Raw genomic sequence first — 24,464 nt, forward strand, 5'->3', positions numbered from 1 at the left:
TTCAACTTCTGAATGTGGATGTGAAGCTTACCTTAAGCTCTCTAGTTGCTTGATGTTTGGACTTGGATAACTACTAGAAAATTCAAATTAATTAAAAGACAGCAAGACATTTTTATTGTTAAGGGTAACAAATTGGCTCTGTTAGTTTGCAGTCTGCTAATTCTTCATTATTATTCAATGGGCACAAACCAGATTGTTAAATGTTGCATTTTCACACATGTAACTTCCATACTACTAGAAAATATCTTGAAAGATAATTTTAATACCAATCCATTTGTTTCCTCTAAAACTGCTACACATGTCTTGTTTTTATTAGAACACTATCCACCAATCATTTCACATGCCCCTGTACCTCTATCACTGGTGAGGGCACAGGGGCAGTGAAGAAAGGCACTGAAATCACTTCTATTTTTTTCACTTGATTCCATATTATTTGGTTTGTATTTTCCTTACTTGAAGCAATATGTTGTAGACCAATACTCCACAAAAAGGGGTTTCCAGATTGTAATGTATGAAGTACTGTATACACTGAATAATATAATGCTAAACAAGCACTGTCAATGTCAAACTTGCAAGTAGTAATCCCAAAGAAAAATCCACATCCTTATCATGCACTTTGTTAATAGTTAACATCATAATTTTGAGACCTAAATATATCGAGTCATCAAGAGGATACCAAATTTTGAAGATACAACTCTGTACTGAATAGCAAGAGAAAGGTTAGCAAAAGTGCATCGAGGGCAAGACCCCCAAAATGGGAGGAAAACTATTGAGAAAGACAGTAAGGAAGCATGCCTGTTATAGGACAACGACTGACCTTTTCTCACGAAACAACGCTCAACTTCAGCATACAGTACTGTACCTATTTTACTGCGAGGTGAACAGTGACATCACATGAAAGGAAATGTGTGCAACCATGTTTGTTGTGGCCATAGACTCGACACCCGGGTCATTTGGTTGTGAGCAGGAGGTTGAACACTGTGCTACAGGACCCATTGCAAGTTAATTTTGTACAGTAATAGCATTAGAAAATATAATACTGACAGATCCATGTCCACTGGGAATACAGTATATTGAAACTTTATATCTGTATATACCACTTTTTGCCTCTCCTCTGCCTGTACAATGGCAAGATAATCGTCGTCATTGTCTGCTCAAGTATTTATTTACAAGTGACTCATTCTCAACTATCTATCCATACCTGTAAAATTCTATCACTCATTCTTTCAGATGATTTCATATGAATCTACCTCCAGGAGCCGATTTAGGTACTCTCACTATATTTAGGTATAGTGGAAAATGAAAGAACAAAAAATAACCTTTAATATTTAATAGTGATCGTAATTTGATATATTTTCCTTTATTAATTAATACTGTCATCCTCCTGGTGGGTGCCACCTGACCCCGTGGGCAACAGTAGTGATCATACTTGTCACAACAATTTAGACATCCCTATAAATCCACCTCACATACAAATACACTGTAATGTATGTACATACACACAGTATCATACATGGAATGTTCAATTTAATTGGGCCACAATATTCAGTAAGTATTTATATGAAAGTATATTATGTAATGTTTGCATTTCAACAAAATCTCTAGTGCTCTCCATAATTATTTTAATATATCTGGTACTATGTTCAACTATCACTTTGGAAAAAGAGAAATAATAATAATTCTAAATAATAAATATAATAATAAATATTTATTGGATTTACAGATACTGGAATAAACAAAATAATTATCACAAGGAAAGCTATTATCAGGAAAGCTATTTAATACAATCTGTAATAATAAATTATTGCTAAACATTAAAAAAAAAAAAAACTGCTGGATAAACATGACGGTAAACCCACATACAGTGAAGGTAGCTGTGGGAGTACTGGTGCCAATACACACTAACCCACACATCACACCACCACAACAGTGAAGGTAGCTGTGGGAGTACTGGTGCCAATACACACTAACCCACACATCACACCACCACAACAGTGAAGGTAGCTGTGGGAGTACTGGCGCCAATATACACTAACCCACACATCACACCACCACAACATTGAAGGTAGCTGTGGGAGTACTGGTGCCAATATACACTAACCCACACATCACACCACCACAACAGTGGTGGTAGCTGTGGGAGTACTGGTGCCAGCACACACTAACCCACACATCTAAACACCACAATAGTTCAAAATCCAGAAAACCGGTTGACCACACAGTATTACAATATAGTACAGTATATCACTAATTGCCAAGTTGGTTTCATTCTTCATTGTTAAAGCTGTAACTAAATAATATTTAACAAGGTAAAAAAAAGCACTAAATATTGATCCACATTAAATAAAACACCTTTTAGGCTCTTGAGTAATAAAATTCTTTGTATATACAATATACTGTACCACTTAATTCGTATCTTGATGTACAAAATACATTATATTGTACCAGTTAATTTGTGCAAGAAAAAACTCTTCACACCATTGTAATCTTAAATTTTCTAAAATTCATATTTAATCCAAAGCATACAAATGAATTACAGTATATAAAAACATGACACATTAAAGACAATCTGGATGAATAAATGAACAATAAATAATATTTTTAGGAAAAATAACAACACGCTTCAGAAGCAAGTGTCCGAGGACAACTAACACATGGTCATAGATACAATACAAAAAATTTATCCAGCTACTGCTTTTGTTGTGTTTGCAGTGTTCTTTTCATTAACATTAGAAATTTTCTGATTTTCTTGTACAACAGCAACACCTTTATCGGCTTTATTATCCTTAACCTTATCTTTATCTGGATCAGCAATATCCCTCACTGATTTTTTTATAGTTTCTTTGTCTACATCTGACTTCTTGCCAGTAGCACCTGTACCCATTTTTGCAGAGTTCAAAGTACTTTTATCTTCCTTGTCTACATTGGCTGGCTGTCCCGTTTCATTTTGCTTGGGTGATGGCTGAAGAACAGACGAGTTGCCACTACTAATATTAATCGGTGCTCCAGCCACTTTTGCTGTTGGAGCAGTGAAGAAATACAGCTGAAAGGAAAATCAAGTACAGTATTTATATAATTATAGATATAGTGTATGTGCTTGTGTGTATTAACACACACAAGTATTCTATTTCAAATGAAATTTCAGACATCCTTATATATAGAAATTTTAGTAGATACAGTATATGCAAAAAGGCAAACATAGTTCTAGTCTACAAAAATGGTAGCAGAGAAGACCCGTTCATTTATAGACTACATACTGCTGATAAGTGTGGTAGTCAAAACACTAGAAAAAATAGTTAAAATTAAATGGGCAGAATATCTGCAGAGAAATGATACAATAACACAGACAATATGGCTTTCGAACAGGAAGATCCTGTGTAACAAATCAACTTAATTTTTTTCATAGAGCCACATCAATTTTACAGGAAAGAGATGTTTGTGTTGACTGTTTATCTGGACCTACAAAACTGGGACATACAGAATGGGTGAGAGCAAGACAACTGACATGGATGAACTATTTTCTGATAGAAAGATGAGGGTGGTAATCAGAGGCAATGTATCAGAGTGGAAAAGTGTTACTAGTGGAGTACTACTGGGTTCAGTTCTTGCATCAGTAATGTTCATTGTTTATATAAACTATTTACCAGAAGGAATACTGAATTATATGAACATGTTTGATGATGCTAAGCTATTAGGGAAGATAAGAGCAGAATTTTCATACCCTTCAAGATGAGCTGGACAAAATAAGTGTATAGAGCAATACTAGGCAAATGGAATTCAATGTGAATAAATGCCATGTTATGGAATGCAAAATAAGAGAAAATAGACCACACACAACCTACAAATTATGTAATTACTTAAGTGTAATTATTTAAGTGTAGTTACAGGGTGAGAGATACACTCGTGGTGTCCCATCTTCCCAGCACTCTCTGTCATATAATGCTTTGAAACTACTTACGGTTTTGGCCTCCACCTCACCTAACTTGTTCCAACTTTCACTTTTGTGAAAGTGAACTTTCTTATATTTCTTCGGCAAGCTTGTTTAGTTAGTTTAACTCTATAACTTCTTGTTCTTAAAGTTCCAGGTCCCAGGAATTCTTCCCTATCAATTTTATCGATTCCCATTACTATTTTGTACATAGTACAAAAGTAGAGGACAAGTGTTAAACATGCCAAAAAAGCAAAAGGTCATAGATTCAAGCGAAGGAAACAAAGATGCCAAAACTGTCAGTAGTTTCAAAGTGTCAAACGACAGTACAGTATTGGGAAGACAGAACACCACAATCATAGCTCTCATCCTCTAACTACACTTAGATAATAATAAGATCAGTAGAACAAGTGGACACATTTTTAATCAATAGATAAATTGTATAGGAAGTATTCCTACGAGGTTTTGGCACACTACCTTCCATAAGAAAGCAGGGTGCCAAAACCACTGGTAGTTTCAAAACTTTGTAAAACAAAATTTATAAATTCAGGTTGGTTGTGTAGATAGGGTATGTAGGTGATATTTATTGGCTCTTTGGATGAGCAATGTGGGTGGCAGTGTTGGTTGTGTGGGTGAGGTATGCAGGTGGCGATTGGCAGTGCTGGTTGTGTGGGTAGGGTATGCAGGTGGCGAGTGGCAGTGCTGGTTGTGTGGGTAGGGTATGCAGGTGGCGAGTGGCAGTGCTGGTTGTGTGGGTAGGGTATGCAGGTGGCGAGTGGCAGTGCTGGTTGTGTGGGTAGGGTATGCAGGTGGCGAGTGGCAGTGCTGGTTGTGTGGGTAGGGTATGCAGGTGGCGAGTGGCAGTGCTGGTTGTGTGGGTAGGGTATGCAGGTGGTGGGTGGCAATGTGAACTTACCATAAACCCAAGAGCAAGAGTTGCATGAAGAACCAGAATGAAGACAGCAATACTAATGGCAACTTTTTTAGAGTCGTGGGACAGAGATGGCCACACTGTGCGTACTAAAACACTACCGCTTAATATTGGAGCAACAATGGCAAGGCACCATTTAAACCAATCTTGTGGCACCATCCATAAAATCTGTAATTTGATTAAAAGTAGATACATATCACGAACATTATCTTTAGAATTTTTGTATATACAGTATACCTGTACATCAATATTTTAAAAGTATAGGCAATATCTTTTAACAAATACAAAGAAAACAGTGACATGAATATCAAACAGAAAAATACTACCATAGACTAAATAAGTAACAATAAATGTACAGTACTCTTAGTATTTTAGCTACTTACTGATACTGGTACAAAGATGGCAAGAGAGTAGCCATAAATGCACAACAGTTCAAGGAGTGAAATCTTTGCCCGTGATCCTCGCCATACCAGCAACCCCCAAACAGCCAATGGTATCAACCAAGCATATGCAAATATGGCAGAAGCAGCTAATGTAACTGTGGGCAGATAAAAGAAATAACAAATTAATAAAACAAACTCTATTATCAACATTTTGTTGCAAGTGATCAACTTTCCACAGAGCAACATGGACAGCCAGCAATCAGCTCCTTATAATATAGTACAGTACTGTACCCTACATCCTGAATCTGACAATATTTATATAATATTTAGGTGACTTACCTAATCTCCTCCAAAACCAATAATAGGCTTTCATATGCTGATGCTTCCTGTCAACAGGAGTCGGCAATTCTAAATAAATACAATTTTCTCATCAATTGTCTTGTTAATCGATACACAAATTGATTCCCAACATTGGTACACTTCATTTAGGTGGCGATTAAATATGCACCAAAAATTGTACCTATCTTGGCATGTGGGAAGGTATAGAACAAAAAAAAATTCCTGTTATTCTTGAATGAACCTGATGTTAAATTCAAGAAAAGCATCAGCACATGCATACAAACATAAAAAAAAACAAAGGCAGCGTCACTTTCTTGTTCCTTCAGGCAAGGTTGAGCTGGTCCAGTGGAAAGTGACTATAGCATATCAGGCAGGTGGAATTTCTGCACCAGATGAATAACAAATATTTTCACACATCCCTATTTTTCAAATATTTAAGAAGGATTTGTGAACTGCTATCTTCCTTACACATAGAATAAGAAAGCAAAGATTAACCCATTAACTGCACCGCCTCTAAATATGACACACCCCCCAATGTGCAGGAAATAAATTTTCTTTAAAAATTTTTTTTTAGTGTCAAAAACCCTTCCCTCAGTGTGGGTATGTCAAAAAAATTTGAAACTGTACTTACTTTGGCTGCTATGGGGTCTGTAAGTTGGCACGTGACGTCATCATTCCCCGTTCGCCCATGACGTACGCTCCCAGGGCCAGTAGGGCGCCCGGGACGGGGCGTGTGATTTGCCGCGAATATATTTTTGTTCATTTTTTGCGCACAGTTCCAAATACATTTTATTTGTTTTTACGTGCTAATTCTATGTATAAAGAACACATACACTATATTATGGCAGTAAAACATCCGTACTGTCCGAGGACACTGTGTTACATGCATGACACTTGTGTACACATATGTTGCACATACTGTATTTACCATGTATTATGCTAATTTATGTATATAAACAATCTATTTACAGACTATACACTGTCACACACTATATACATTCACCATCAACACATTTAGAACACCGCGAGTGTGAGCTGTCACACCCAGCAAGCCCTCCCTCACTCCTCCAACATTGCTCCTCCCACCATACAGTTATTCACACCAATGTTTCATGTTCATTTATGTATACTGTATTTACAACATATGTACACACTATATACTGTCATACACTTTATACATTTACCATCAACACATTCAGAACATCGCGAGTGTGAGCAGCCACACCCAGACAGCCCTCCCTCACTCCAACATCTTACTCGGCAACATTGCTCCTCCCCCATACTGTTATTGTTTCTATTACACTATTTACACATGTTATATATACTGTACCTATCTACATGTTTTATTTACCAGAACTATGCAAGTAAGCCGGTATTGTGTCCAAACAGTACAATGACCACCATACACTGCACGAGAAATCAAACAGCAGACGACGCTACGATTACAACGTCACCTCCCTCACCAAAATTCCTCCTTCCACAATACTATGCACAACGCTAATTATAACCACAATCCTGGTCACTAATTCCTGTAAATGAATAATTGACCACAAGTTTATTTTGATAAGGAACCTAAGAAGTCGTTTGAAGATTCCTAGATGGACGAAATAATGCTGTGGTGCTGTGGCTAGCGCTGTGAACATTCGTGAACAGCATTGAATCACTGATATTCGAACATTGTATCCAGTCATTATCACACTCAGGCTCTTCTATAATACTATCATGGCTAAATAATACAGGTTATATATATATTTTGACATTATTAGGCGATGCTGTGGTCACACGCTGAACAGCAGTGCTGTGCGCTCATGCTGCGAGCGCCAGCCTTGGTTGCTCACTCACTGCTGAAGCTCTCACACCCGGCAATGTGGACCATGATTTTTTTTAAAGATGGATTCTGCATACAAGAGCCCCGAGGAAGCTAATGTGAGCCCCAAGTAGCCGCAGGAGTTTTGAATGGAACGTGAAAAATACAAATACCTGGAGGCGTGTTGTGCAATTAAAGGGTTAAATATGTGGGTAAAATGAATAGTCCCGGGAAGTATCATATTGTTTGGCTAATATGAAAGAAGTCATGTTCATGTGCTTCTAGATGGTGGGTAGAATGCCTGGCGAGTCAAAATATGTACTGCACTGCACTGTACAGTTGGCTTCCTAACATTACTCCCACAATAGCACCACTTGATGGTCTCTCTCATTTTATCCACCATGACATTGCCCTCATTCAATTATGTTACTTCATTCTTTTCCTTCATTTCCCCTTCCCTTTAATTTTTGTGCCTGTCAATACTGTACGTTTCATGAATTCACCCATTACGGTATGTCATTGTTGACATGTTCTTCCCAGTCGTGTTTCTCAGCTGCTTCACTAATATGACATCCCTACTACATTCAAGAATTCTTACACTAACTTTTCTTGTGCATCTTCAATCACAAGAAGATGACTAAATAAATGACTAAAGGTAAAGTATTTGTAACACTAGAGTCTACAGCAGCCATCTCTTAAAGAAGGGTAATTGGTTCCTCTGGCAACTGTAAATTTAACTTGCAATTTGGCTCAGGAACAGACCACATCTTGCTGAGACCATGGGTGACAATTCATTAATGTTGCAAGACAACAATTTCATGATCCAAAAGAAAATGAGGCATTAAAGATATACAAAGACAAAATGTCTTACCTTTACGAAACTCATATCTCCAAACATAAGTGTCCTCAGGCGTTGTGGCCAAGTAATTTGCAAGGTTACCAGTAATGGCTGTAGTAAATGCTAGGGTTGTGCAGATCCAAAATGGCCCTGAAACAGAAAATGAATCAAAAGGAATCTGCAAAATTCTGTATCAATAGATTAGATAGTTATAAGTTGACATATCTCCTCCTCTGGAAAACATACAACAAACAAGCTTAATGGCCCTTGAAAAAAAAAGTTATACAGCCCACTGGGTGGTAAACAAAATAATTTGTCTACGTCCTAAAATATAAAACTACCTTTACTCATAACATACTTTGGACCAATGAACCGGATAACTTAGACAGATAACTTTGAATAGCTACATCTAGAAATACTGTGCATGTTGACAATAATAAAAAAGTAATTGATAAGAAAACCAGCATTGAATGAAATGCCTCTTTCTGGTAGAACCCTTGTAGCTATCTAGCCAAGAGGGCTTCCCACTACTGGGTCACGTCAGTCATAGGAGTCCTGTTTGGCCTACCAGGGTTTAGAACCTGGTCCCCCCTCATAAAGGCATAGCCTAGCTGGGCTGTCCACCTTATACAGAGGGGTAGACTTAGCCCAGGTGGAATACACCAATGCCTCCAAATTCAAGTCCCTAAACACCACAGGGTGTCAACTCTGAGGCATCCATCTAAGCACCATGTAGTGAACCAAGAAAGTGGGAAAAGCAAGCCAACAAAACAGCAGCTGCCTGGTAAGTCTCCTGTCATCTAGCAGGCTCAAGTAATATGGAGATCCAATGAGAGCACATACATCGCAGGTCTCTGGGTCAAAGGTGTTGCAGATCTCAGGGTTGAAGGTGTCACTGACACAAACGAGCAGCGTGGCAAGACACAATGACCATTGGCTTGTAGTAAGGTCAATGAGCACCCTTCAGACTCGCACACAGCAAGTACAAGCTCAACGAGTCAATCCATAACGAGCTGTGGCAGTTCCACTAGGCCCTGAAAGCAACTAGCTAAACAGGACATGCAGGTACTAGTAATGTTTGGTGAAAGAACAGACACCAAATGCAGCATAGGGTAACATGGCTACAGAGTCAGCAGAATGCTGTATAAACAGGTGTGCATTCCTTAGTGCACCCCAAATCACAAACAAATAGAATGCCCAAAGCCATAGGGCCTCACACACAGGCATCAATGACTTGTGCACTACCCAGGATGGGCTCACCATCCCAGTGGCCAGGCCTCTCAGGGCAAACTCCTGAACACACCAGAGGACCAACTGTCAACGCAGGGGCAATACTTGATGAGAACCTAGGAAAAGGTCCCCTTAAACACTTGCAGGTCAAAGCAAATAATAAACCAAGTCCATGCACGAAATTAGGCAGGTAAACATATGCTCATGAAGTAAATACTAAATACTGGTATTTGGAATACACAAATGGGCCCCCCGCCAGACTAAGTCTAAATGATGGTTAGTACTTAGTTAAGAAAGAAGTGGGGCTCGTTATGAAGAGATAACCTGCAAAGTGCTGCATAGCAGCACACTAGCAACAGGACTGATCTGGGGCTGATTGGTTGATGGCCATTTGAACCAAGAGGCTCAAACTAATTTAGAGTAAACCATTTGTTTTGGATGAATCGTTTGCAGAGTCGTTTGGCCGTTTCCCTGGTTCATGTTCTATGAACCTTGCGGTTGTCTATATTGCTTCACTTCCTTTGTGGATACTTTGTCGGTGTGGGTGATCATAAAAATCACAGCTCTCTGCCCCTCTATGAGGGCGCCAATCTATCTCTGTTCCTTGGAAGGGCAAACAGGACTCCTATGACTGATGTGACCCAGTAGTGGGAAGCCTTCTCAGTGAGATAGCTTCAGTAGCCACCCAGGAGCTACCCCAGAAAAGTATGCCACAGATGATGTATTGTAGCTAACAAAATGCATTTTTAACATATAAACAAATGAACATACTGTATACCAGTTTTAAACTTACCATATAGATCAGGATTTGGTCTAATATATGACTGCAAATAACTGACACCTGGCTTGGGCACCATAGACCACAAGATTCGATCTCCAACTTGTTTACTTTCAACATCAAAAAACTGCTGGTAAAACTCGAAGGTCCAGAAAGAGGCAGCAGGTTTCACTCCTGCTGGTTCTCCACTCTCACTCTCACCCATCAGCTGCAAAGTGCACAGATTTTATTAATGACTATATTATCAGAGTGTATTAGTACGACAAGAGTACATACCACAAAAGTACCACAGGAATACCTCAAGAGTATTACAAGAATACTGTACCACAGGAATACCACAAGAGTATTACAGGAGAACCACAGGAATACCACAAGAGTATCACAAGGAAGCATACTAGGAACACTCCCCTTCTTATACATCAATGACAATGAAAAGGGTTCTCAACCCTTTTAAATCTGTACCATGTACTGTACTGATGATTTTACTTTTATCTCCTCTGTCACCAATCCCACATACCCTAAATGACATAGTAATCTGTACTAAATATAATCAAGTCCAGGGACCAATTAAGTCCAAACAAATAAACCAACTATCAGAGTACCACAGGAATACCACAAGAATACCACTAGTGGTGAAGGTGTTATGAAAAACATGGTTTTAATTAAAATCCATGACATACAAGATAAGTATGTCCATACCTGGACATACTTGGATGTCACTCAACATGCTCACACTAAACTTCAAAAGGCCTGTAACATTTTATTTCAAAACATATAATCAAATAGATTTTCAAATAAACTCCGTGAACAAAAGTGAGGGAGGATTCCTAGTTTTATACAATGACAAGAGAATTTACTGTGCCACTCACATACAGCAAATGAAAATACTGTACTGTATATCCAAATTAATTCATATACATGAACAAAATCCAGTATCCTGCACTCTGGTCTTCTCACACTATATTACTCACTAATTTGTCCCAATCTAACTTATGATATCCATGCATGGGGTTCAACCACTGAAAACTATCTCAAGCCCATCGTTGCTCAGCAAAACTCATTGATCAGAACTACAACAAATTCTGTCTTCAGACAACATTATTGTATACCCCCTTGTTTAAATTCCTAAATAAGCTAAACACATACACACACACACAATCTCTCTCACACACTCTCTCTCTCTCACACACTCACTCACTAGACCTGTATCATTGACAAGTCTCCGTGGTGTAGTGGTAAGACACTCGCCTGGCGTTCCGCGAGCGCTATGTCATGGGTTCGTATCCTGGCCGGGGAGGATTTACTGGGCGCAATTCCTTAACTGTAGCCTCTGTTTAACGCAACAGTAAAATGTGTACTTGGATGAAAAAACGATTCTTCGCGGCAGGGGATCGTATTCCAGGGACCTGCCCGAAACGCTACGCGTACTAGTGGCTGTACAAGAATGTAACAACTCTTGTATATATCTCAAAAAAAAAAAAAAAAAAAAAAAAAAAGTGTAATAGTCAAAATATTGAGAAAAGTAATTAAAACTAAATGGGTAGAAAACCTGGAGAAAAACGACATAATATCGCACACATCTCTCGATATAGACAGACAGTATGGTTTTCGATCTGGAAGATCCTGTGTAACAAATTTACTCAGTTTCTATGATCGAGCCACAGAGATTTTACAGGGAAGAGAGGGTTGGGTTGACTGCATCTGGACCTAAAAAAGGCTTATGACAGAGTTCCACATAAGAGGTTGTTCTGGAAACTGGAACATATTGGAGGGGTGACAGGTAAGCTTCTAACATGGATGAAAAATTTATTGATAGTAAAATGAGGGCTGTAATCGGTGGCAATTGCTGCAAGTTATCTGGCTCATATTTTGCACAATGCTAAATATGCTACAGGGAAATTGATGTTGAAGATATTGTACTCAAAGTGTATAGCCATTTCAGCATCTCAGCTAAAAGAACAGCTCAGTTAAAGGAATTCTGTAAATTTGTGGAGGTTGATAGTGGCAGCCTGTTGTGGCATGTGACTCGATGGCTTTCCTTTTGCCAGTTATTGACAAAATATTTAAGTGCTGGAAGTCCCAAAAAGTTACTTCCAGAGCTTAGGTGAGGAGTGCCTCAAGGTACTATGGAAATGCTTAGAAGATGTAGGAAATGCCTGTGAATTGTCAGAGATCTATTTCTTAAATTATTCCCAGAAACTAATAAAGGACTGGAAGCCAGGACATTCAGCATAACTTCAGTATTTAAGCTAATATCTGAACTGAAAAACAAACTAGAGAGAAGAGTAAAAAGACTTGAACAAATCTACAGGGGCCGTGATGAGGGTTCGAACCTATGTCCGGGATGATCCTGGATGCACCTTAGTCGACTGCGCCACAACATGGTTAAAAGAATTGCAACCTGGAGTACTACTGCCCTCACAAGGCTTCCGCAGCTTCTCCAAAGCAAATACTGGGGTTTTACACAATTAGGGGGAATTGTGTAAAGCAGTCTATCTCAGGTGCTCAGGGAATTCAACATTACGGCCTCCATGCAACACTTGCCTACAGGTGCTTCATATCCAGGTTGTAATAGTAAATAATTTCAGTGTCACCTTTATTTGTGCGTTAACGTAAGTTTGTATATATGTATATATTTGTCTCATTATTATTTCTCGTGTGTGCTAGCCAAGTATGTCAACTCAGGGTGTTGTATATTTTTGGTGTTATTTGTTCATTTTGATATTAGAATAAACAGTCATCATTTTTCACTTTAGTATTCATTCACTCCTGTGCAATTTTCACACTGCAAAGGCCAATGCAGCAGTTTTGTTATTAATGCAAAGTGCATGCCACATTCCATCTACCCAGTATAGCCACACTACTGAGTCACATCACAGTACAAAATAGTATGTAGTTTAAAATGTTATATAGTAAAGAATACTGGGAAGATGGGACACCGTGAACATAGTTCTCGTCCTGTAACTGCACTTAGGTAATTACACATTCCAATGGGTAATCTATTTAACTAGAAGAGGATAACAATAACAAATTTGTGTTTTAAAATAAATCCTTTATAGTTGTCAGCAACAGTTACTTCCCACGTGCATTAATTACTCATTTTAAGTAACTATATGCAATTCTTACATGCAAGTTTTATTAACACTTAAATATTTTCAATGGTCTCGAATTGTAAATAGACAGAGCATGTAAAATATAGATGTTTTCACAAGAAAAAACCACTCCTATCAGCATTACACATTAAATTTTATATTCAATACAGTAACATATTTTATGATTCTTCCATTCTCTTCAGTACTTAATACATTATTACATACTGAATCTAATCTAAATGTTTTAATAATTATATACCATATAACACCAATCTAAAAAAAAGTTTAGTCACCATCAACATTGTCAAGCCCACAATTTCCTGATAATCAGTTGTCTACTACTTATGTTGATCTTTATTGTAGTATATATCTTTTGGAACAACAGTTGTATCCTCATTATTTCTTTTTTTTTTGCGAATATATATTGCCTCCTAATGTAATGCATCCTCTCATTCAAATCGTTTCTCTGTTAACTTTAAAAATTTCCTTATTAAATGAACAAATAAATAAATCCACAAGGGCCGTGATGAGGGTTTGAATTTACGTCCAGGATGATCTGAGATACGCCTTAATTGATCGAGTCACGACATGGTAAAAGAACTGCAACAAAGATTGCTACTGCTTTCACACGGATCCCACAGTCTCTCCGAGACACAAACCAGGGTTTTACACAATTCCCCCCTGCACTAGGGCTCCGTTTCGGGCTCATTTGATATATCATGCCAATTTGATCCCCCTTATTAAAACCTCATTTTATGTACTACTAAATATATCTGCCTTTCACTTGGCACAATTTTATTTCAGGTGGGTACAGCATTTTGAGAAAAGCAATTTAAACATTTCAAGTGAGAGAAACTTTTAGAAAAGCTCAGACATCATCAGACGTGAGAAATGTGAAGTACATATCACTCAAACAAGTGGAGATGAATGATGCATGGGATGAAAATGCAACCACTCAAAATTACTACTTGTCAGTAACTAAATGCCCATAGTCAGCAGCTGTTTGTACCCGACTCTCTGCTTGAGACACTAGCTTAAACTCTTCAGAACAAAGCTCAAAACAGTAATGTGCATCGAAACAATCAACCCACTGCTTTGAATCTGGTGAATATAATAAACTTTCAAAGCAAAATGAGTAAGGGTTTAGCAGATGTTTACACACTTCAGTCAGACAAGATTCTATTTGATGAATAATTATTTTTTTCTATATGTGAGATTTTCAGATTTAATAAAACCTAAAAAATATTGTACTATTTCTTATACCTGTATTGCATCCAAATCTTTTGCTAAACAGTATAATGTACTGCTACTACTACTGTATACTGTACTGTATAATGTACTAAGACACATTCATCTAAGTTAATAACCTAAATCTAACTAAACAGCTAAGTTTGAGTTACAGTAAACACTTCATATCTGTGGTTAATACCAGGCAAGGTGTGGAGTTTGGTTATCGACCCTAAAGCACCTAAATGAGGCTCAGGACAGCAATAAAAAATACGATGTACACGAGAATGCAACAAAGCCATTGCACACATCATGCATGGTTCATGTGTTATGTAGACATCAATACCGGTACATATGTATGTTGTGCTGGAATCCGTAATAGTACTCTTGGTGTTCAGAGGCCTCGTGTTTCTAAAACTACTGGTACTGTTACTAAAATCTTCATTATTAATTTTACCCTTGTCAATAATTTGAACATATTCTTGGTTCATGATATTTTTAAGTGAATCATGTTTTTCACAATCTCCATAAGGAGGCTCTCCACTATTCTGTACCCAGGCTCCTCCACCTTGTGTACAAGCTATGTTATCAATGGCCACCATGGCAGCATGTTGCAAAGGGTGTGTGTGTCTAGAATCCTTAGCAGAACTTACAATTTCTCCACTCTGGCTATCTACCATTACAACACCAACAGCAGAATTTCCTTTTTTATTACCCTTTGAGCCTAATTCAATTGCTTTATTCATGTGCTTGACAATTACATTCACTTCTTCAGGACTGAAGATATTGGCAGATGAGAGGCGAGTTAGATATGAATCTTCATGAAATGAGCAAGGCCAGAACTGTGCTACTTTGTCGTACATATCACGCACTTTTGGGGCGTATCTGGCCACTCTAGAAACAAACACTTCATCTGTGTATAAGGAAGTATCAATTTTCTTTTCCTCCAGTTTTGTTATGACCTTATTTCTATCCTTTAAACTCACAGACATAACATTATCATCACCAAATTCTTTAAAGGGAAGAATACTAAACTCTTCTGCAAAGTCCAGGTATACAAACATACCCTCATTCTTTACTTTTAGAGCTTCTAACTTGTTATTTTCCGTCTCATTTCTCACTGTCAGCAATCTTCGGACTCTCTTTAAGTGGCTTAAAGATGGCACTGGTAATTTCAGAGACAAGTCCTTAACAGCATGTGATATATACTGCTTTTCCTTCACTTGAAGAACGGCTACTTGAGCAAAATCTATTACACCATGAACACCTTCCGGAAGGATTGCAGCTATATGAACCTCTGCAGGGTGCAATGGCAACAAAGGGGCTGACTGTCCATCTATTTTTCGCCTCTTAATCTCGGGTCCAATCTGCAAATAACAAACTACCTAATGGACTGTGCTTTTGAAACCAAGCATTTATAACTATGAAGAGTCAAGAGTCATGAGCATGAACCTCATTAAAACTGGCAAATGGCTTCATTTGCCAGAATTCAACATCTACACCAGCATTAAAATTATGTTGGCATGCACCTTGTGCACACACAAAATTTCACCTCCTGTTTTTGTTAGGCAAGGCCAGATTAGGTTAGGATAAGTTGAGTCAGGTTGGGTTTATTTAACCTCTGCACTGCACACCTGTTTTTTGGCTAAAAGTTTGTAGTGCAATTGTTAAGGACATATTTTTGTTGCTTTTATAAATGTTCAGGTAAAGTTAATGTCAAAATGTTTCCAAACTCCACCAGTTTCATTTCAAATCACAAAGTGATGAAAACATTAAAATATAGCCTTATTAAAAAAAAAAAATAGCACAACTCTCAAAGCATTTAATTGGTTAAAGACCCCTGCACTCATTTCCAGTGCTTGTAACTAAGAAATTAACAACAATAATAGTTGAAACAAGGGTGAACTCTCCCAATGCACAATGAATTCAGTTTGAATCAAACTGGCTGCAATTATTACTGAAAAGCAAGCTAAGCTCTATGAAAGCAAAACTGATTTATGTGCTTTTTTCAAGTTTGGGCCACTGACTAACCTTTTCCTGCTCTAGTTCATCTGCAGCTGAATCAGGAAACTCAGAGAAGTGTATGGTTTGTTCACGCTGGCTGCCACCCGCACCTGCTGGCTGGGTACGGGCTTCACCAAAATCTGTTGGAATTATTATGTACTGAACAACTGACAACAACAAATGCATCAAGCAAAACACTGAACAGTATGCTCATTACAAACTCAATATTACTGTATATTTAAACTTAAAATATTAGCCTTAATAATTAAAATATTTATTTATTTATAATTTTTTATAAATAAATAAATATAATTTTTTATAAATAAAAAAATAGACTATTTTTAAATATTTAATATTTATTTAAAATAAAATATTTTATAATACAGTATATTAATATTATAAAATATTAAATATTTAAATATATTTAAACTTAAAATGAATGTATGTGCATGTGCGTGCGTGTGTGTGTGTGTGTGTGTGGAAAACTCGTCTTGCGAAATAACAACAAAACTGTCGTCAGAGGTGTCCAAGAACCAGCAAGAACGCTTGTTAATCGAGCGAAAGCTCGTCAGTCGAGACATATTTTCTGGGAGTGGCTTGCTCGTTACTCGAAATGCTTATAACTGGAACTGCTCATCACTCAAGGTTACACTGTATACTTCCAAGCAGAAAGTCTGACGATATTGTAGGATGTCAAAAGCCTTTTTTTTTTTTTTTTTTTTTTTTTTGTACAATATGAATATGTCTGGCAAATGCAAAATGCAACAAGCTACCTCAACCACACAAATGTGTTAGATCTTAGTACCAGTAAACTTCAAACACGAGAAAGTACAGTATTTTATCAAACCATCATCGAGTAGGAATTCAAGTCTCCAAAAATATCACTAATGATAATCCTTTGTATTAGTGACAACCAAAATCATGTAAATATTTTCTTACAAAGTGATCACCTTAAAGAAACTGTCTAGAATTTTTATATCTTTGGTAGTATGTTGAATTGAAAAATATACATATAACAAGTTGCAGGGAACATACTGTACTGGTGGTTTTTGGCAAAGTTTGCAGACCTAATTCTTTAGCACAATTAAATCAATGTTAAAATTTAAAAGCTTACTCAAAAAAAAAAAAAAACTCAAGACATCTCTTCTCAGATTACCTATAGATGCCTTGCAATGGTTTGGAAGGCATCTATAGGTAATGCAATTACAATATGATATTTTTCCTGTGTCAAGGATGCACTGGCTTGAAGCCTGTACCAAATATAAAATTTGCAAATCTCTATATTTACCTTGAAATTGCAGATCCATCCCTAAGTCATCTGAGTTATTCTGTAAAAATAAAGAACATTTATTAATACAGTATGATCACAAATAGCAAAGAAATCATGATGGTGTGATATATCAATGAAAATCCTTTCATTAGAACAAGCGTCTGGGATTCACCAAAGCGCAGGTTCAAGTCACTCCATTGCCCCAAAGTAACTCGTTATTAGTTCGCCTTCTAATATTCCAAAAGCCATCTATGACTTCAGCCTATACAATATTTCTTCTTGCTTTATCTTTTCATCAGAGAAATCTGCTGGCATCTATGCTAATATTCCAAAACACTGTACATACTGCATGTAAAGTTAATATATTTGACCATAATACTGCGTCTTAATAATAAAGACGCTGCCTTAATTATTATCACAATTAAGGCAGCGTCTGGGATGCTCTCAGACGTAGGTTCGAATCCTCGTCACGGCCCTTGTGGATTTGTTAATTTGATACATCACGCTATTGTGATTTCAGTGTGTAATGAAGTAAAGGCGAAGAGGTAGAACGGTCTATTGACATAGCTCGAGTGCAGGGGGGAGTTGTGTAAAATCCTGGTTTGTGTCTCAGAGAGGCTGCAGGATCCAAGTAAATTCAGTAGAATTTCTGGTTGCAATTCTTATACCATGTAGCTCAGTCGATTATGGCAGCGTCTGGGATGCTGTCGGACGTAGGTTCGAATCCTCGTCACAGCCCTTGTGGATTTGTTCTCTGCCCATTTGTTTCTACCTCTGCCAGGGATCGAACACAGAACCTTAGGACTACGAATCCCTAGCGCTGTCCACTCAGATGTGGACAGCGCTAAGGATGATGCAATACAATAATTGTTTCACACAATTCCTTGTATCTCCCCTATTTATCTCGCTGACCTCAATCCCTTCCCTGTTTTTTTTCCTTAAAGATCCTACAAAGGACATAATTCTCATTGTTACGGGACAGGATAGCCGACTTGAAAAAGAGACTTACAAGATCCTCCTAGGTCTACTGACTCGGGCTGCAGGTCACAACTGCTCAACTCCTAGGTACCTATTTCACTGTCATGTGAACTAAGCCATCAGGTGAAAAAAATGTGCCCAACCTTTATGTCCTGTTCTGGGGTGAACCCAGATACTTCAGGTACCGAGCCAAGAACGCAGACCTCTCCATGCAAAATGTTATCTACAATTAATGCGTGCTCTCGTCATTGTGTTTCTTTGCATACATAGCAATCATAATAATTTTAGGCTGATATAAAACATATTTAAACCTTGATTATCAACAACGAATTCGACTTCATTTATGAAACCACCACCTTTCTACTCGTATAGAAGAGGAATGGTTCTTGTAGCTTACACCACTGGAGGAATTGTCACGACCTAAATATAGAAATATATGTAATAGATTTGTATACCGAAACCTAAATTAAACACGAAACAAGAAATATATCTTAAGCAAATTGATGACGTTGACAAGTTCCAATCAGTGATGACTATTACCCTTCCAATCTCTTATATTCTTGATAAAAGTTATGGATGACTCCTTGACTCCCGAGGAGCTGCTAAACGCAATGAGGTACATTTATAAGATGAGGAGAGCGAGGCCCACCTGGAGGTCGAGCACAGCGTAATCCCTTGAGGCCGCCATGGTGGCTCACTGATGACGTCCAGGTCAACAAACGACACCTACACCACTCACCCTTATGGGCTTACTATTCCACACCTACCTCATATATTTGTTATTTATTTATATATGTACAAGAAGGTACAGTGGACTGTGTAAAGTACAGATTTTGGTGATTAAATGATACATTCTCATACACATATTAACACGCATAGGGTTTAGGGTAAGCCTAAATCTTGTTAAATCTAACAAGATTTTTAGTTAAATTTAAGTTACACATTCAATTCGTCAATCTCTATGTAATAAAAATGCTATATGTTTAGAAATGAACTAAACTAAAAACTGTTTAGAAATGAGAACTATATGTATGGATAGCACACAACATCCACTAGACAGTGTGACATTGTAATTGCCAGAATTAGGCTGGGATATGGATATCTATGACAGGTAGCTGCCCGTAATGAATCCCTCCAATGATGAACATTCCAATTGTAAACTGTGTGAACAAGAGCTACGGATACACTCTTCAACACTATATCTGCGACTGCTCTGTTATGTCAATGATTTTAGACCAAATGGTATGAGATACTTTGAGCTCAGCTGTAACTACTTCATACACTCACGAATATTGGAAGATATTCTTGTGCTGTACCCAGATTTTGCTAAGGAAGGCTAATAGATCAGTCTGGCATTCATGATCTATCCCGATTCCATGCATGACTAACCATCCAGTGAGATGGGGATATTATACGATTAATAAATCCCAATGTCCTATTTGCCTTATTACGAACATTTAGGCATTGATTTTTTTTTTTTTTGGTTTTAAATGCTTACTAATCATCTCTTTCGCAATCCGACTTCGCAATCTCAACACCATCGAGCTCGTATCTTATAATTCTATCATCATTACCTAACCTGAAAGCCGGGGAGGGGGGATAGAAATAGCCTAAGCTACTCTATCCCTTTGAGATGTATTTTTTTTCTTGTCTCAATAAACGTACTTAAACTTGAACCTCAAAACCTTACATTTGTCAGCATTAAACTGCATCTGCCAATCTTTTGACCATTTCAAAACTATTTAGATCGTCTTGAAGTGATAGTTCCATTCCGTGCTTATTTTCCTTTCCCTTTACATAACGTTTTCTGATGTGTATAATGTGTGGCTTCTCTTATCCTTTAACCTAACCTTTATCTGATCTCTATATGTGCTTGTGTTGGGTGTATGTATGTGTTCTTATTGTATTATTCTTAACCTAACTTTATAGATGTAGTTTATTTTTGGCTTTTATTTTTTGGCATAGATCCACTCTCTCTGTTGACCTTCCACTTCTCTCTCTTATCGTTACTTTTATTAATAAAGTAGGCAAAATTAAATTAAAATAAAGAGATGCATAAATACAGAGATCGTAACTAAGAGAGACAGAAAACATAAAGAGAATTATAGAAAGAAGAAATGTATTAGCGACCGAGTCAGTGAAAGAGAGAGGATACAAAGAGGAAGGCAATGAAAGCGCGTTATAATGTCATTCCTCGGGGTCCGTCACGGCCATTGATCCAGGCCATAACACGTGGGGTAAAGGGATATGACCTGCGGAAGGAACACACAGATATTTGGACTCCTCATAAACTGCTCATTAAAGTTAACATTTATGCTTCTGTACGAATGAAAAGCGTAGTAGATTACTCTTTGAGGAAGGAACGCTGATTGATGTCTAGTCAAGAAGGGGATGACAGGGTGTGGTGGTGGTGGCGGGGGTGTGGTGGTGGTGGCAGGGGTGTGGTGGTGGTGGTGGCAGGGGTGTGGCGGTGGTGGTGGCAGGGGTGTGGTGGTGGTGGTGGTGGTGGCAGGGGTGTGGTGGTGGCGTGGGTGTGGTGGTGGTGGCGGTGGTGGCAGGGGTGTGGTGGTGGTGGAGGCGGGGGTGTGGTGGTGGTGGTGGCAGGGTTGTGGTGGTGGTGGTGGCAGGGGTGTGGTGGTAGTGGCGTCGGGGGTGCGGTGGTGGTGGTGGTGGTGGTGGCAGGGTTGTGGTGGTGGTGGTGGCAGGGGTGTGGTGGTGGTGGTGGCGGGGTGATTGCAGATTGGTCAGGGCTAGATCAGGGGTGATTGGCAGGGGTGGTCCATAAAACAATTATGGGTTTCAAGTACAAGGCGCCGGGCAACAGCAAGATAAATGAGATGGTATTATCCAACCTACCATTGACAGCACTCCATCAATACACTTGTATAGTAAATGCAGTTCTTGCGTCTGGACTATTCCCCACATACTTCAAGAATGCCACAATAAGATTAATCCCCAAGCCAGGTAAACCCCCAACCCAAACTGAAAATTACAGGTCAATTTCCCTCCTCGAAGTACCAGGTAAAATATTCGAGAAAATAATCAATCAGAGACTTATGAAGCACATGAAAGAGGAAGGGAAGTATAACACCAGGCAACATGGGTTTAGAAACCGCAGAGGGGCCCATACAGCTATAGTCCTGATCTACCAGCATGTAGCCTACACAATGTCGAAAAAAGATCCTCTCCATCCTCTTTACTCAAAAAAAAAAAAATAAAAATGGAGCGACCGGCGGTGGAAGCGGGATAGGCTGGGTGGAGTGAAATCAGGTTGATCTGATGTGGGGGTTGTGGTCGTGGAGGAGGAGATAGAGCAGCTCGGAGGGCGAGGTTCTGGAGTTGGAGGATGAGGGTGAGAAGCTTGGAGAGTGAGCAGGTGGAAGCCGGTGGATGCAGCAGGTGGAAGCCGGTGGATGCAGCAGGTGGAAGCCGGTGGATGCAGCAGGTGGAAGCCGGTGGATGCAGCAGGTGGAAGCCGGTGGATGCAGCAGGTGGAAGCCGGTGGATGCAGCAGGTGGAAGCCGGTGGATGCAGCAGGTGGAGGAAGACTGTGGAACCCGTAAGTGGAAGGAGGGGAAGGCTGGTGGAGCTATGGATGGCAGTAACAGAGAGGGAAGAGGAGGGGGTTGACAGTCTTGACAGTCTTGACTACATGAGACCAAGGCTAATGAGCCTGTACGTTAATTGGTCTTCGCAGGAAGAATACTTTGCTAACATATATCATCAATTGCAAGAACGAAACGTGCTTCACCGATCATACTTGCAATGACCTTGCAATATAAGCCTATGGAGTGCAAAACCATAATGGCATGTCTAAACATAATTACCACTGTACAAAACGCATTGGAACTTAACTTTATACTGAACGAAACACTTCGTAATCCCCCCCTCGAAAATTCCCTTTTAACTTTGTTCACCAATTACTCCTTCTTACCCTATTAAATCATGTTGCAAATTCCAGTTTTATATGTTTGTAATTGCATGCAACCTTGCAATGCTGAAAGCAGCAGGCTTGCAACATTGCAAAGCCAGGAAGGGGGGGTGTCGTAGTCCCATATTACCCTGTTGAGTGGATAAGGTGCTGAGTATTGTGCATTAGGTATGGCAGTGTCTGTGAAGGGTACGGTAGTGTCTGTGAAGGGTACGGTAGTGTCTGTGAAGGGTACGGTAGTGTCTGTGAAGGGTACGGTAGTGTCTGTGAAGGGTACGGTAGTGTCTGTGAAGGGTACGGTAGTGTCTGTGAAGGGTACGGTAGTGTCTGTGAAGGGTACGGTAGTGTCTGTGAAGGGAACAGTGGGTACGGTAGTGTCTGTGATGGGTACAGTGGGTACGGTAGTGTCTGTGAAGGGTACAGTGGGTACGGTAGTGTCTGTGAAGGGTACAGTGGGTACGGTAGTGTCTGTGAAGGGTACAGTGGGTACGGTAGTGTCTGTGAAGGGTACGGTAGTGTCTGTGAAGGGTACAGTGGGTACGGTAGTGTCTGTGAAGGGTACAGTGGGTACGGTAGTGTCTGTGAAGGGTACAGTGGGTACGGCAGTGTCTGTGAAGGGTACAGTAGTGTCTGTGAAGGGTACAGTGGGTACGGTAGTGTCTGTGAAGGGTACAGTGGGTACGGCAGTGTCTGTGAAGGGTACAGTAGTGTCTGTGAAGGGTACAGTGGGTACGGCAGTGTCTGTGAAGGGTACAGTAGTGTCTGTGAAGGGTACAGTGGGTATGGTAGTGTCTGTGAAGGGTACAGTGGGTACGGCAGTGTCTGTGAAGGGTACAGTGGGTATGACAGTGTCTGTGAAGGGTACAGTGGGTACGGTAGTGTCTGTGAAGGGTACAGTGGGTACGGCAGTGTCTGTGAAGGGTACAGTGGGTACGGTAGTGTCTGTGAAGGGTACAGTGGGTACGGCAGTGTCTGTGAAGGGTACAGTAGTGTCTGTGAAGGGTACAGTGGGTATGGTAGTGTCTGTGAAGGGTACAGTGGGTACGGCAGTGTCTGTGAAGGGTACAGTGGGTATGACAGTGTCTGTGAAGGGTACAGTGGGTACGGTAGTGTCTGTGAAGGGTACAGTGGGTACGGTAGTGTCTGTGAAGGGTACAGTGGGTACGGCAGTGTCTGTGAAGAGTACAGTGGGTACGACAGTGTCTGTGAAGGGTACAGTGGGTACGGCAGTGTCTGTGAAGGGTACAGTGGGTACAGAAGTGCATGTGAAGGGTACAGTGGGTACAGAAGTGCATGTGAAGGGTACAGTGGGTACAGAAGTGCATGTGTAGGGTACAGAAGTACATGTGTAGGGTACAGAAGTGCATGTGAAGGGTACAGTGGGTACAGGAGTGCGGGGGGGGGGAGAGTACCGGGTATTGATTGGGGCAGGAGGAGGAGGAGGAGGAGTGTGCGTGCGGGCGCCGCCTCACCCACCTGGCGGTACGCTACCGACTCACCAACCAAATTCATCACTTTTATTTGGAGTCCGTCTTGGTATGTGGCCACGATACACCCTCACCTCCCCTACCTACCCCAAATTCAGGCTCATTCATAATTACTGAGCCTATGTATATAAATATATATCTATATATATATACATAGATAGATATATATACTTCGTCTCAGATTCCCCTGGATCTATACATTGCTTTCAGGAATGCGCTTGCGAGTGTATAAAGTCCTATA

General features: G+C 39.5%; 2 protein-coding genes across 4 annotated transcripts; one reads left to right on the forward strand and one right to left on the reverse strand.

The window, feature by feature from the left end:
• Positions 1-1,315: 1,315 nt before the first annotated feature.
• LOC123772438 (protein YIPF1) lies at positions 1,316-19,540 on the reverse strand. 3 transcript variants are annotated; one of them, XM_045765582.2, is made up of 8 exons: positions 19,455-19,540; positions 17,846-17,885; positions 16,585-16,697; positions 10,250-10,442; positions 8,260-8,376; positions 5,243-5,397; positions 4,845-5,027; positions 1,316-3,043 (listed from the first exon to the last, which is right to left on the reverse strand). In XM_045765582.2, the coding sequence occupies exons 1-8, from the start codon at positions 19,491-19,493 to the stop codon at positions 2,681-2,683; spliced, it is 1,203 nt and encodes a 400-aa protein (XP_045621538.1). In that variant the 5' UTR covers positions 19,494-19,540; the 3' UTR covers positions 1,316-2,680. The 3 variants fall into 3 exon arrangements, with proteins under 3 accessions (XP_045621538.1, XP_045621536.1, XP_045621537.1); XM_045765580.2 differs by lacking the exons at positions 1,316-3,043; positions 4,845-5,027; positions 5,243-5,397; positions 8,260-8,376; positions 10,250-10,442 and adding an exon at positions 13,266-15,920; XM_045765581.2 differs by lacking the exons at positions 1,316-3,043; positions 4,845-5,027; positions 5,243-5,397; positions 8,260-8,376; positions 10,250-10,442 and adding an exon at positions 13,266-15,920 and having other exon boundaries at positions 19,346-19,486.
• A 2,655-nt stretch (positions 19,541-22,195) lies between these two features.
• On the forward strand, positions 22,196-24,067 carry LOC138365706 (mucin-22-like). The gene is made up of 2 exons (XM_069326200.1): positions 22,196-22,364; positions 22,905-24,067. The coding sequence occupies exons 1-2, from the start codon at positions 22,196-22,198 to the stop codon at positions 24,065-24,067; spliced, it is 1,332 nt and encodes a 443-aa protein (XP_069182301.1).
• The last annotated feature ends 397 nt before the right edge of the window (positions 24,068-24,464 follow it).

The sequence above is a fragment of the Procambarus clarkii genome, chromosome 17, assembly GCF_040958095.1.
Source record: "Procambarus clarkii isolate CNS0578487 chromosome 17, FALCON_Pclarkii_2.0, whole genome shotgun sequence".
NCBI lineage: Eukaryota > Metazoa > Arthropoda > Malacostraca > Decapoda > Cambaridae > Procambarus > Procambarus clarkii.

Excerpts from the sequence above, each read along its gene's own strand:
- LOC123772438 (XM_045765580.2), bottom strand. The coding sequence starts at position 19,493 with ATGGCGGCCTCAAGGGATTACGCTGTGCTCGACCTCCAG. Across the intron at positions 17,886-19,454 it reads ACGCTGTGCTCGACCTCCAG|AATAACTCAGATGACTTAGG; the intron begins GTGGGCCTCGCT and ends TTATTTTTACAG. Across the intron at positions 15,921-16,584 it reads ATGAACTAGAGCAGGAAAAG|ATTGGACCCGAGATTAAGAG; the intron begins GTTAGTCAGTGG and ends TGTTATTTGCAG.
- LOC138365706 (XM_069326200.1), top strand. The coding sequence starts at position 22,196 with ATGCAGCAGGTGGAAGCCGGTGGATGCAGCAGGTGGAAGCCGGTGGAT. Across the intron at positions 22,365-22,904 it reads GGAGGAAGACTGTGGAACCC|GTATGGCAGTGTCTGTGAAG; the intron begins GTAAGTGGAAGG and ends ATTGTGCATTAG.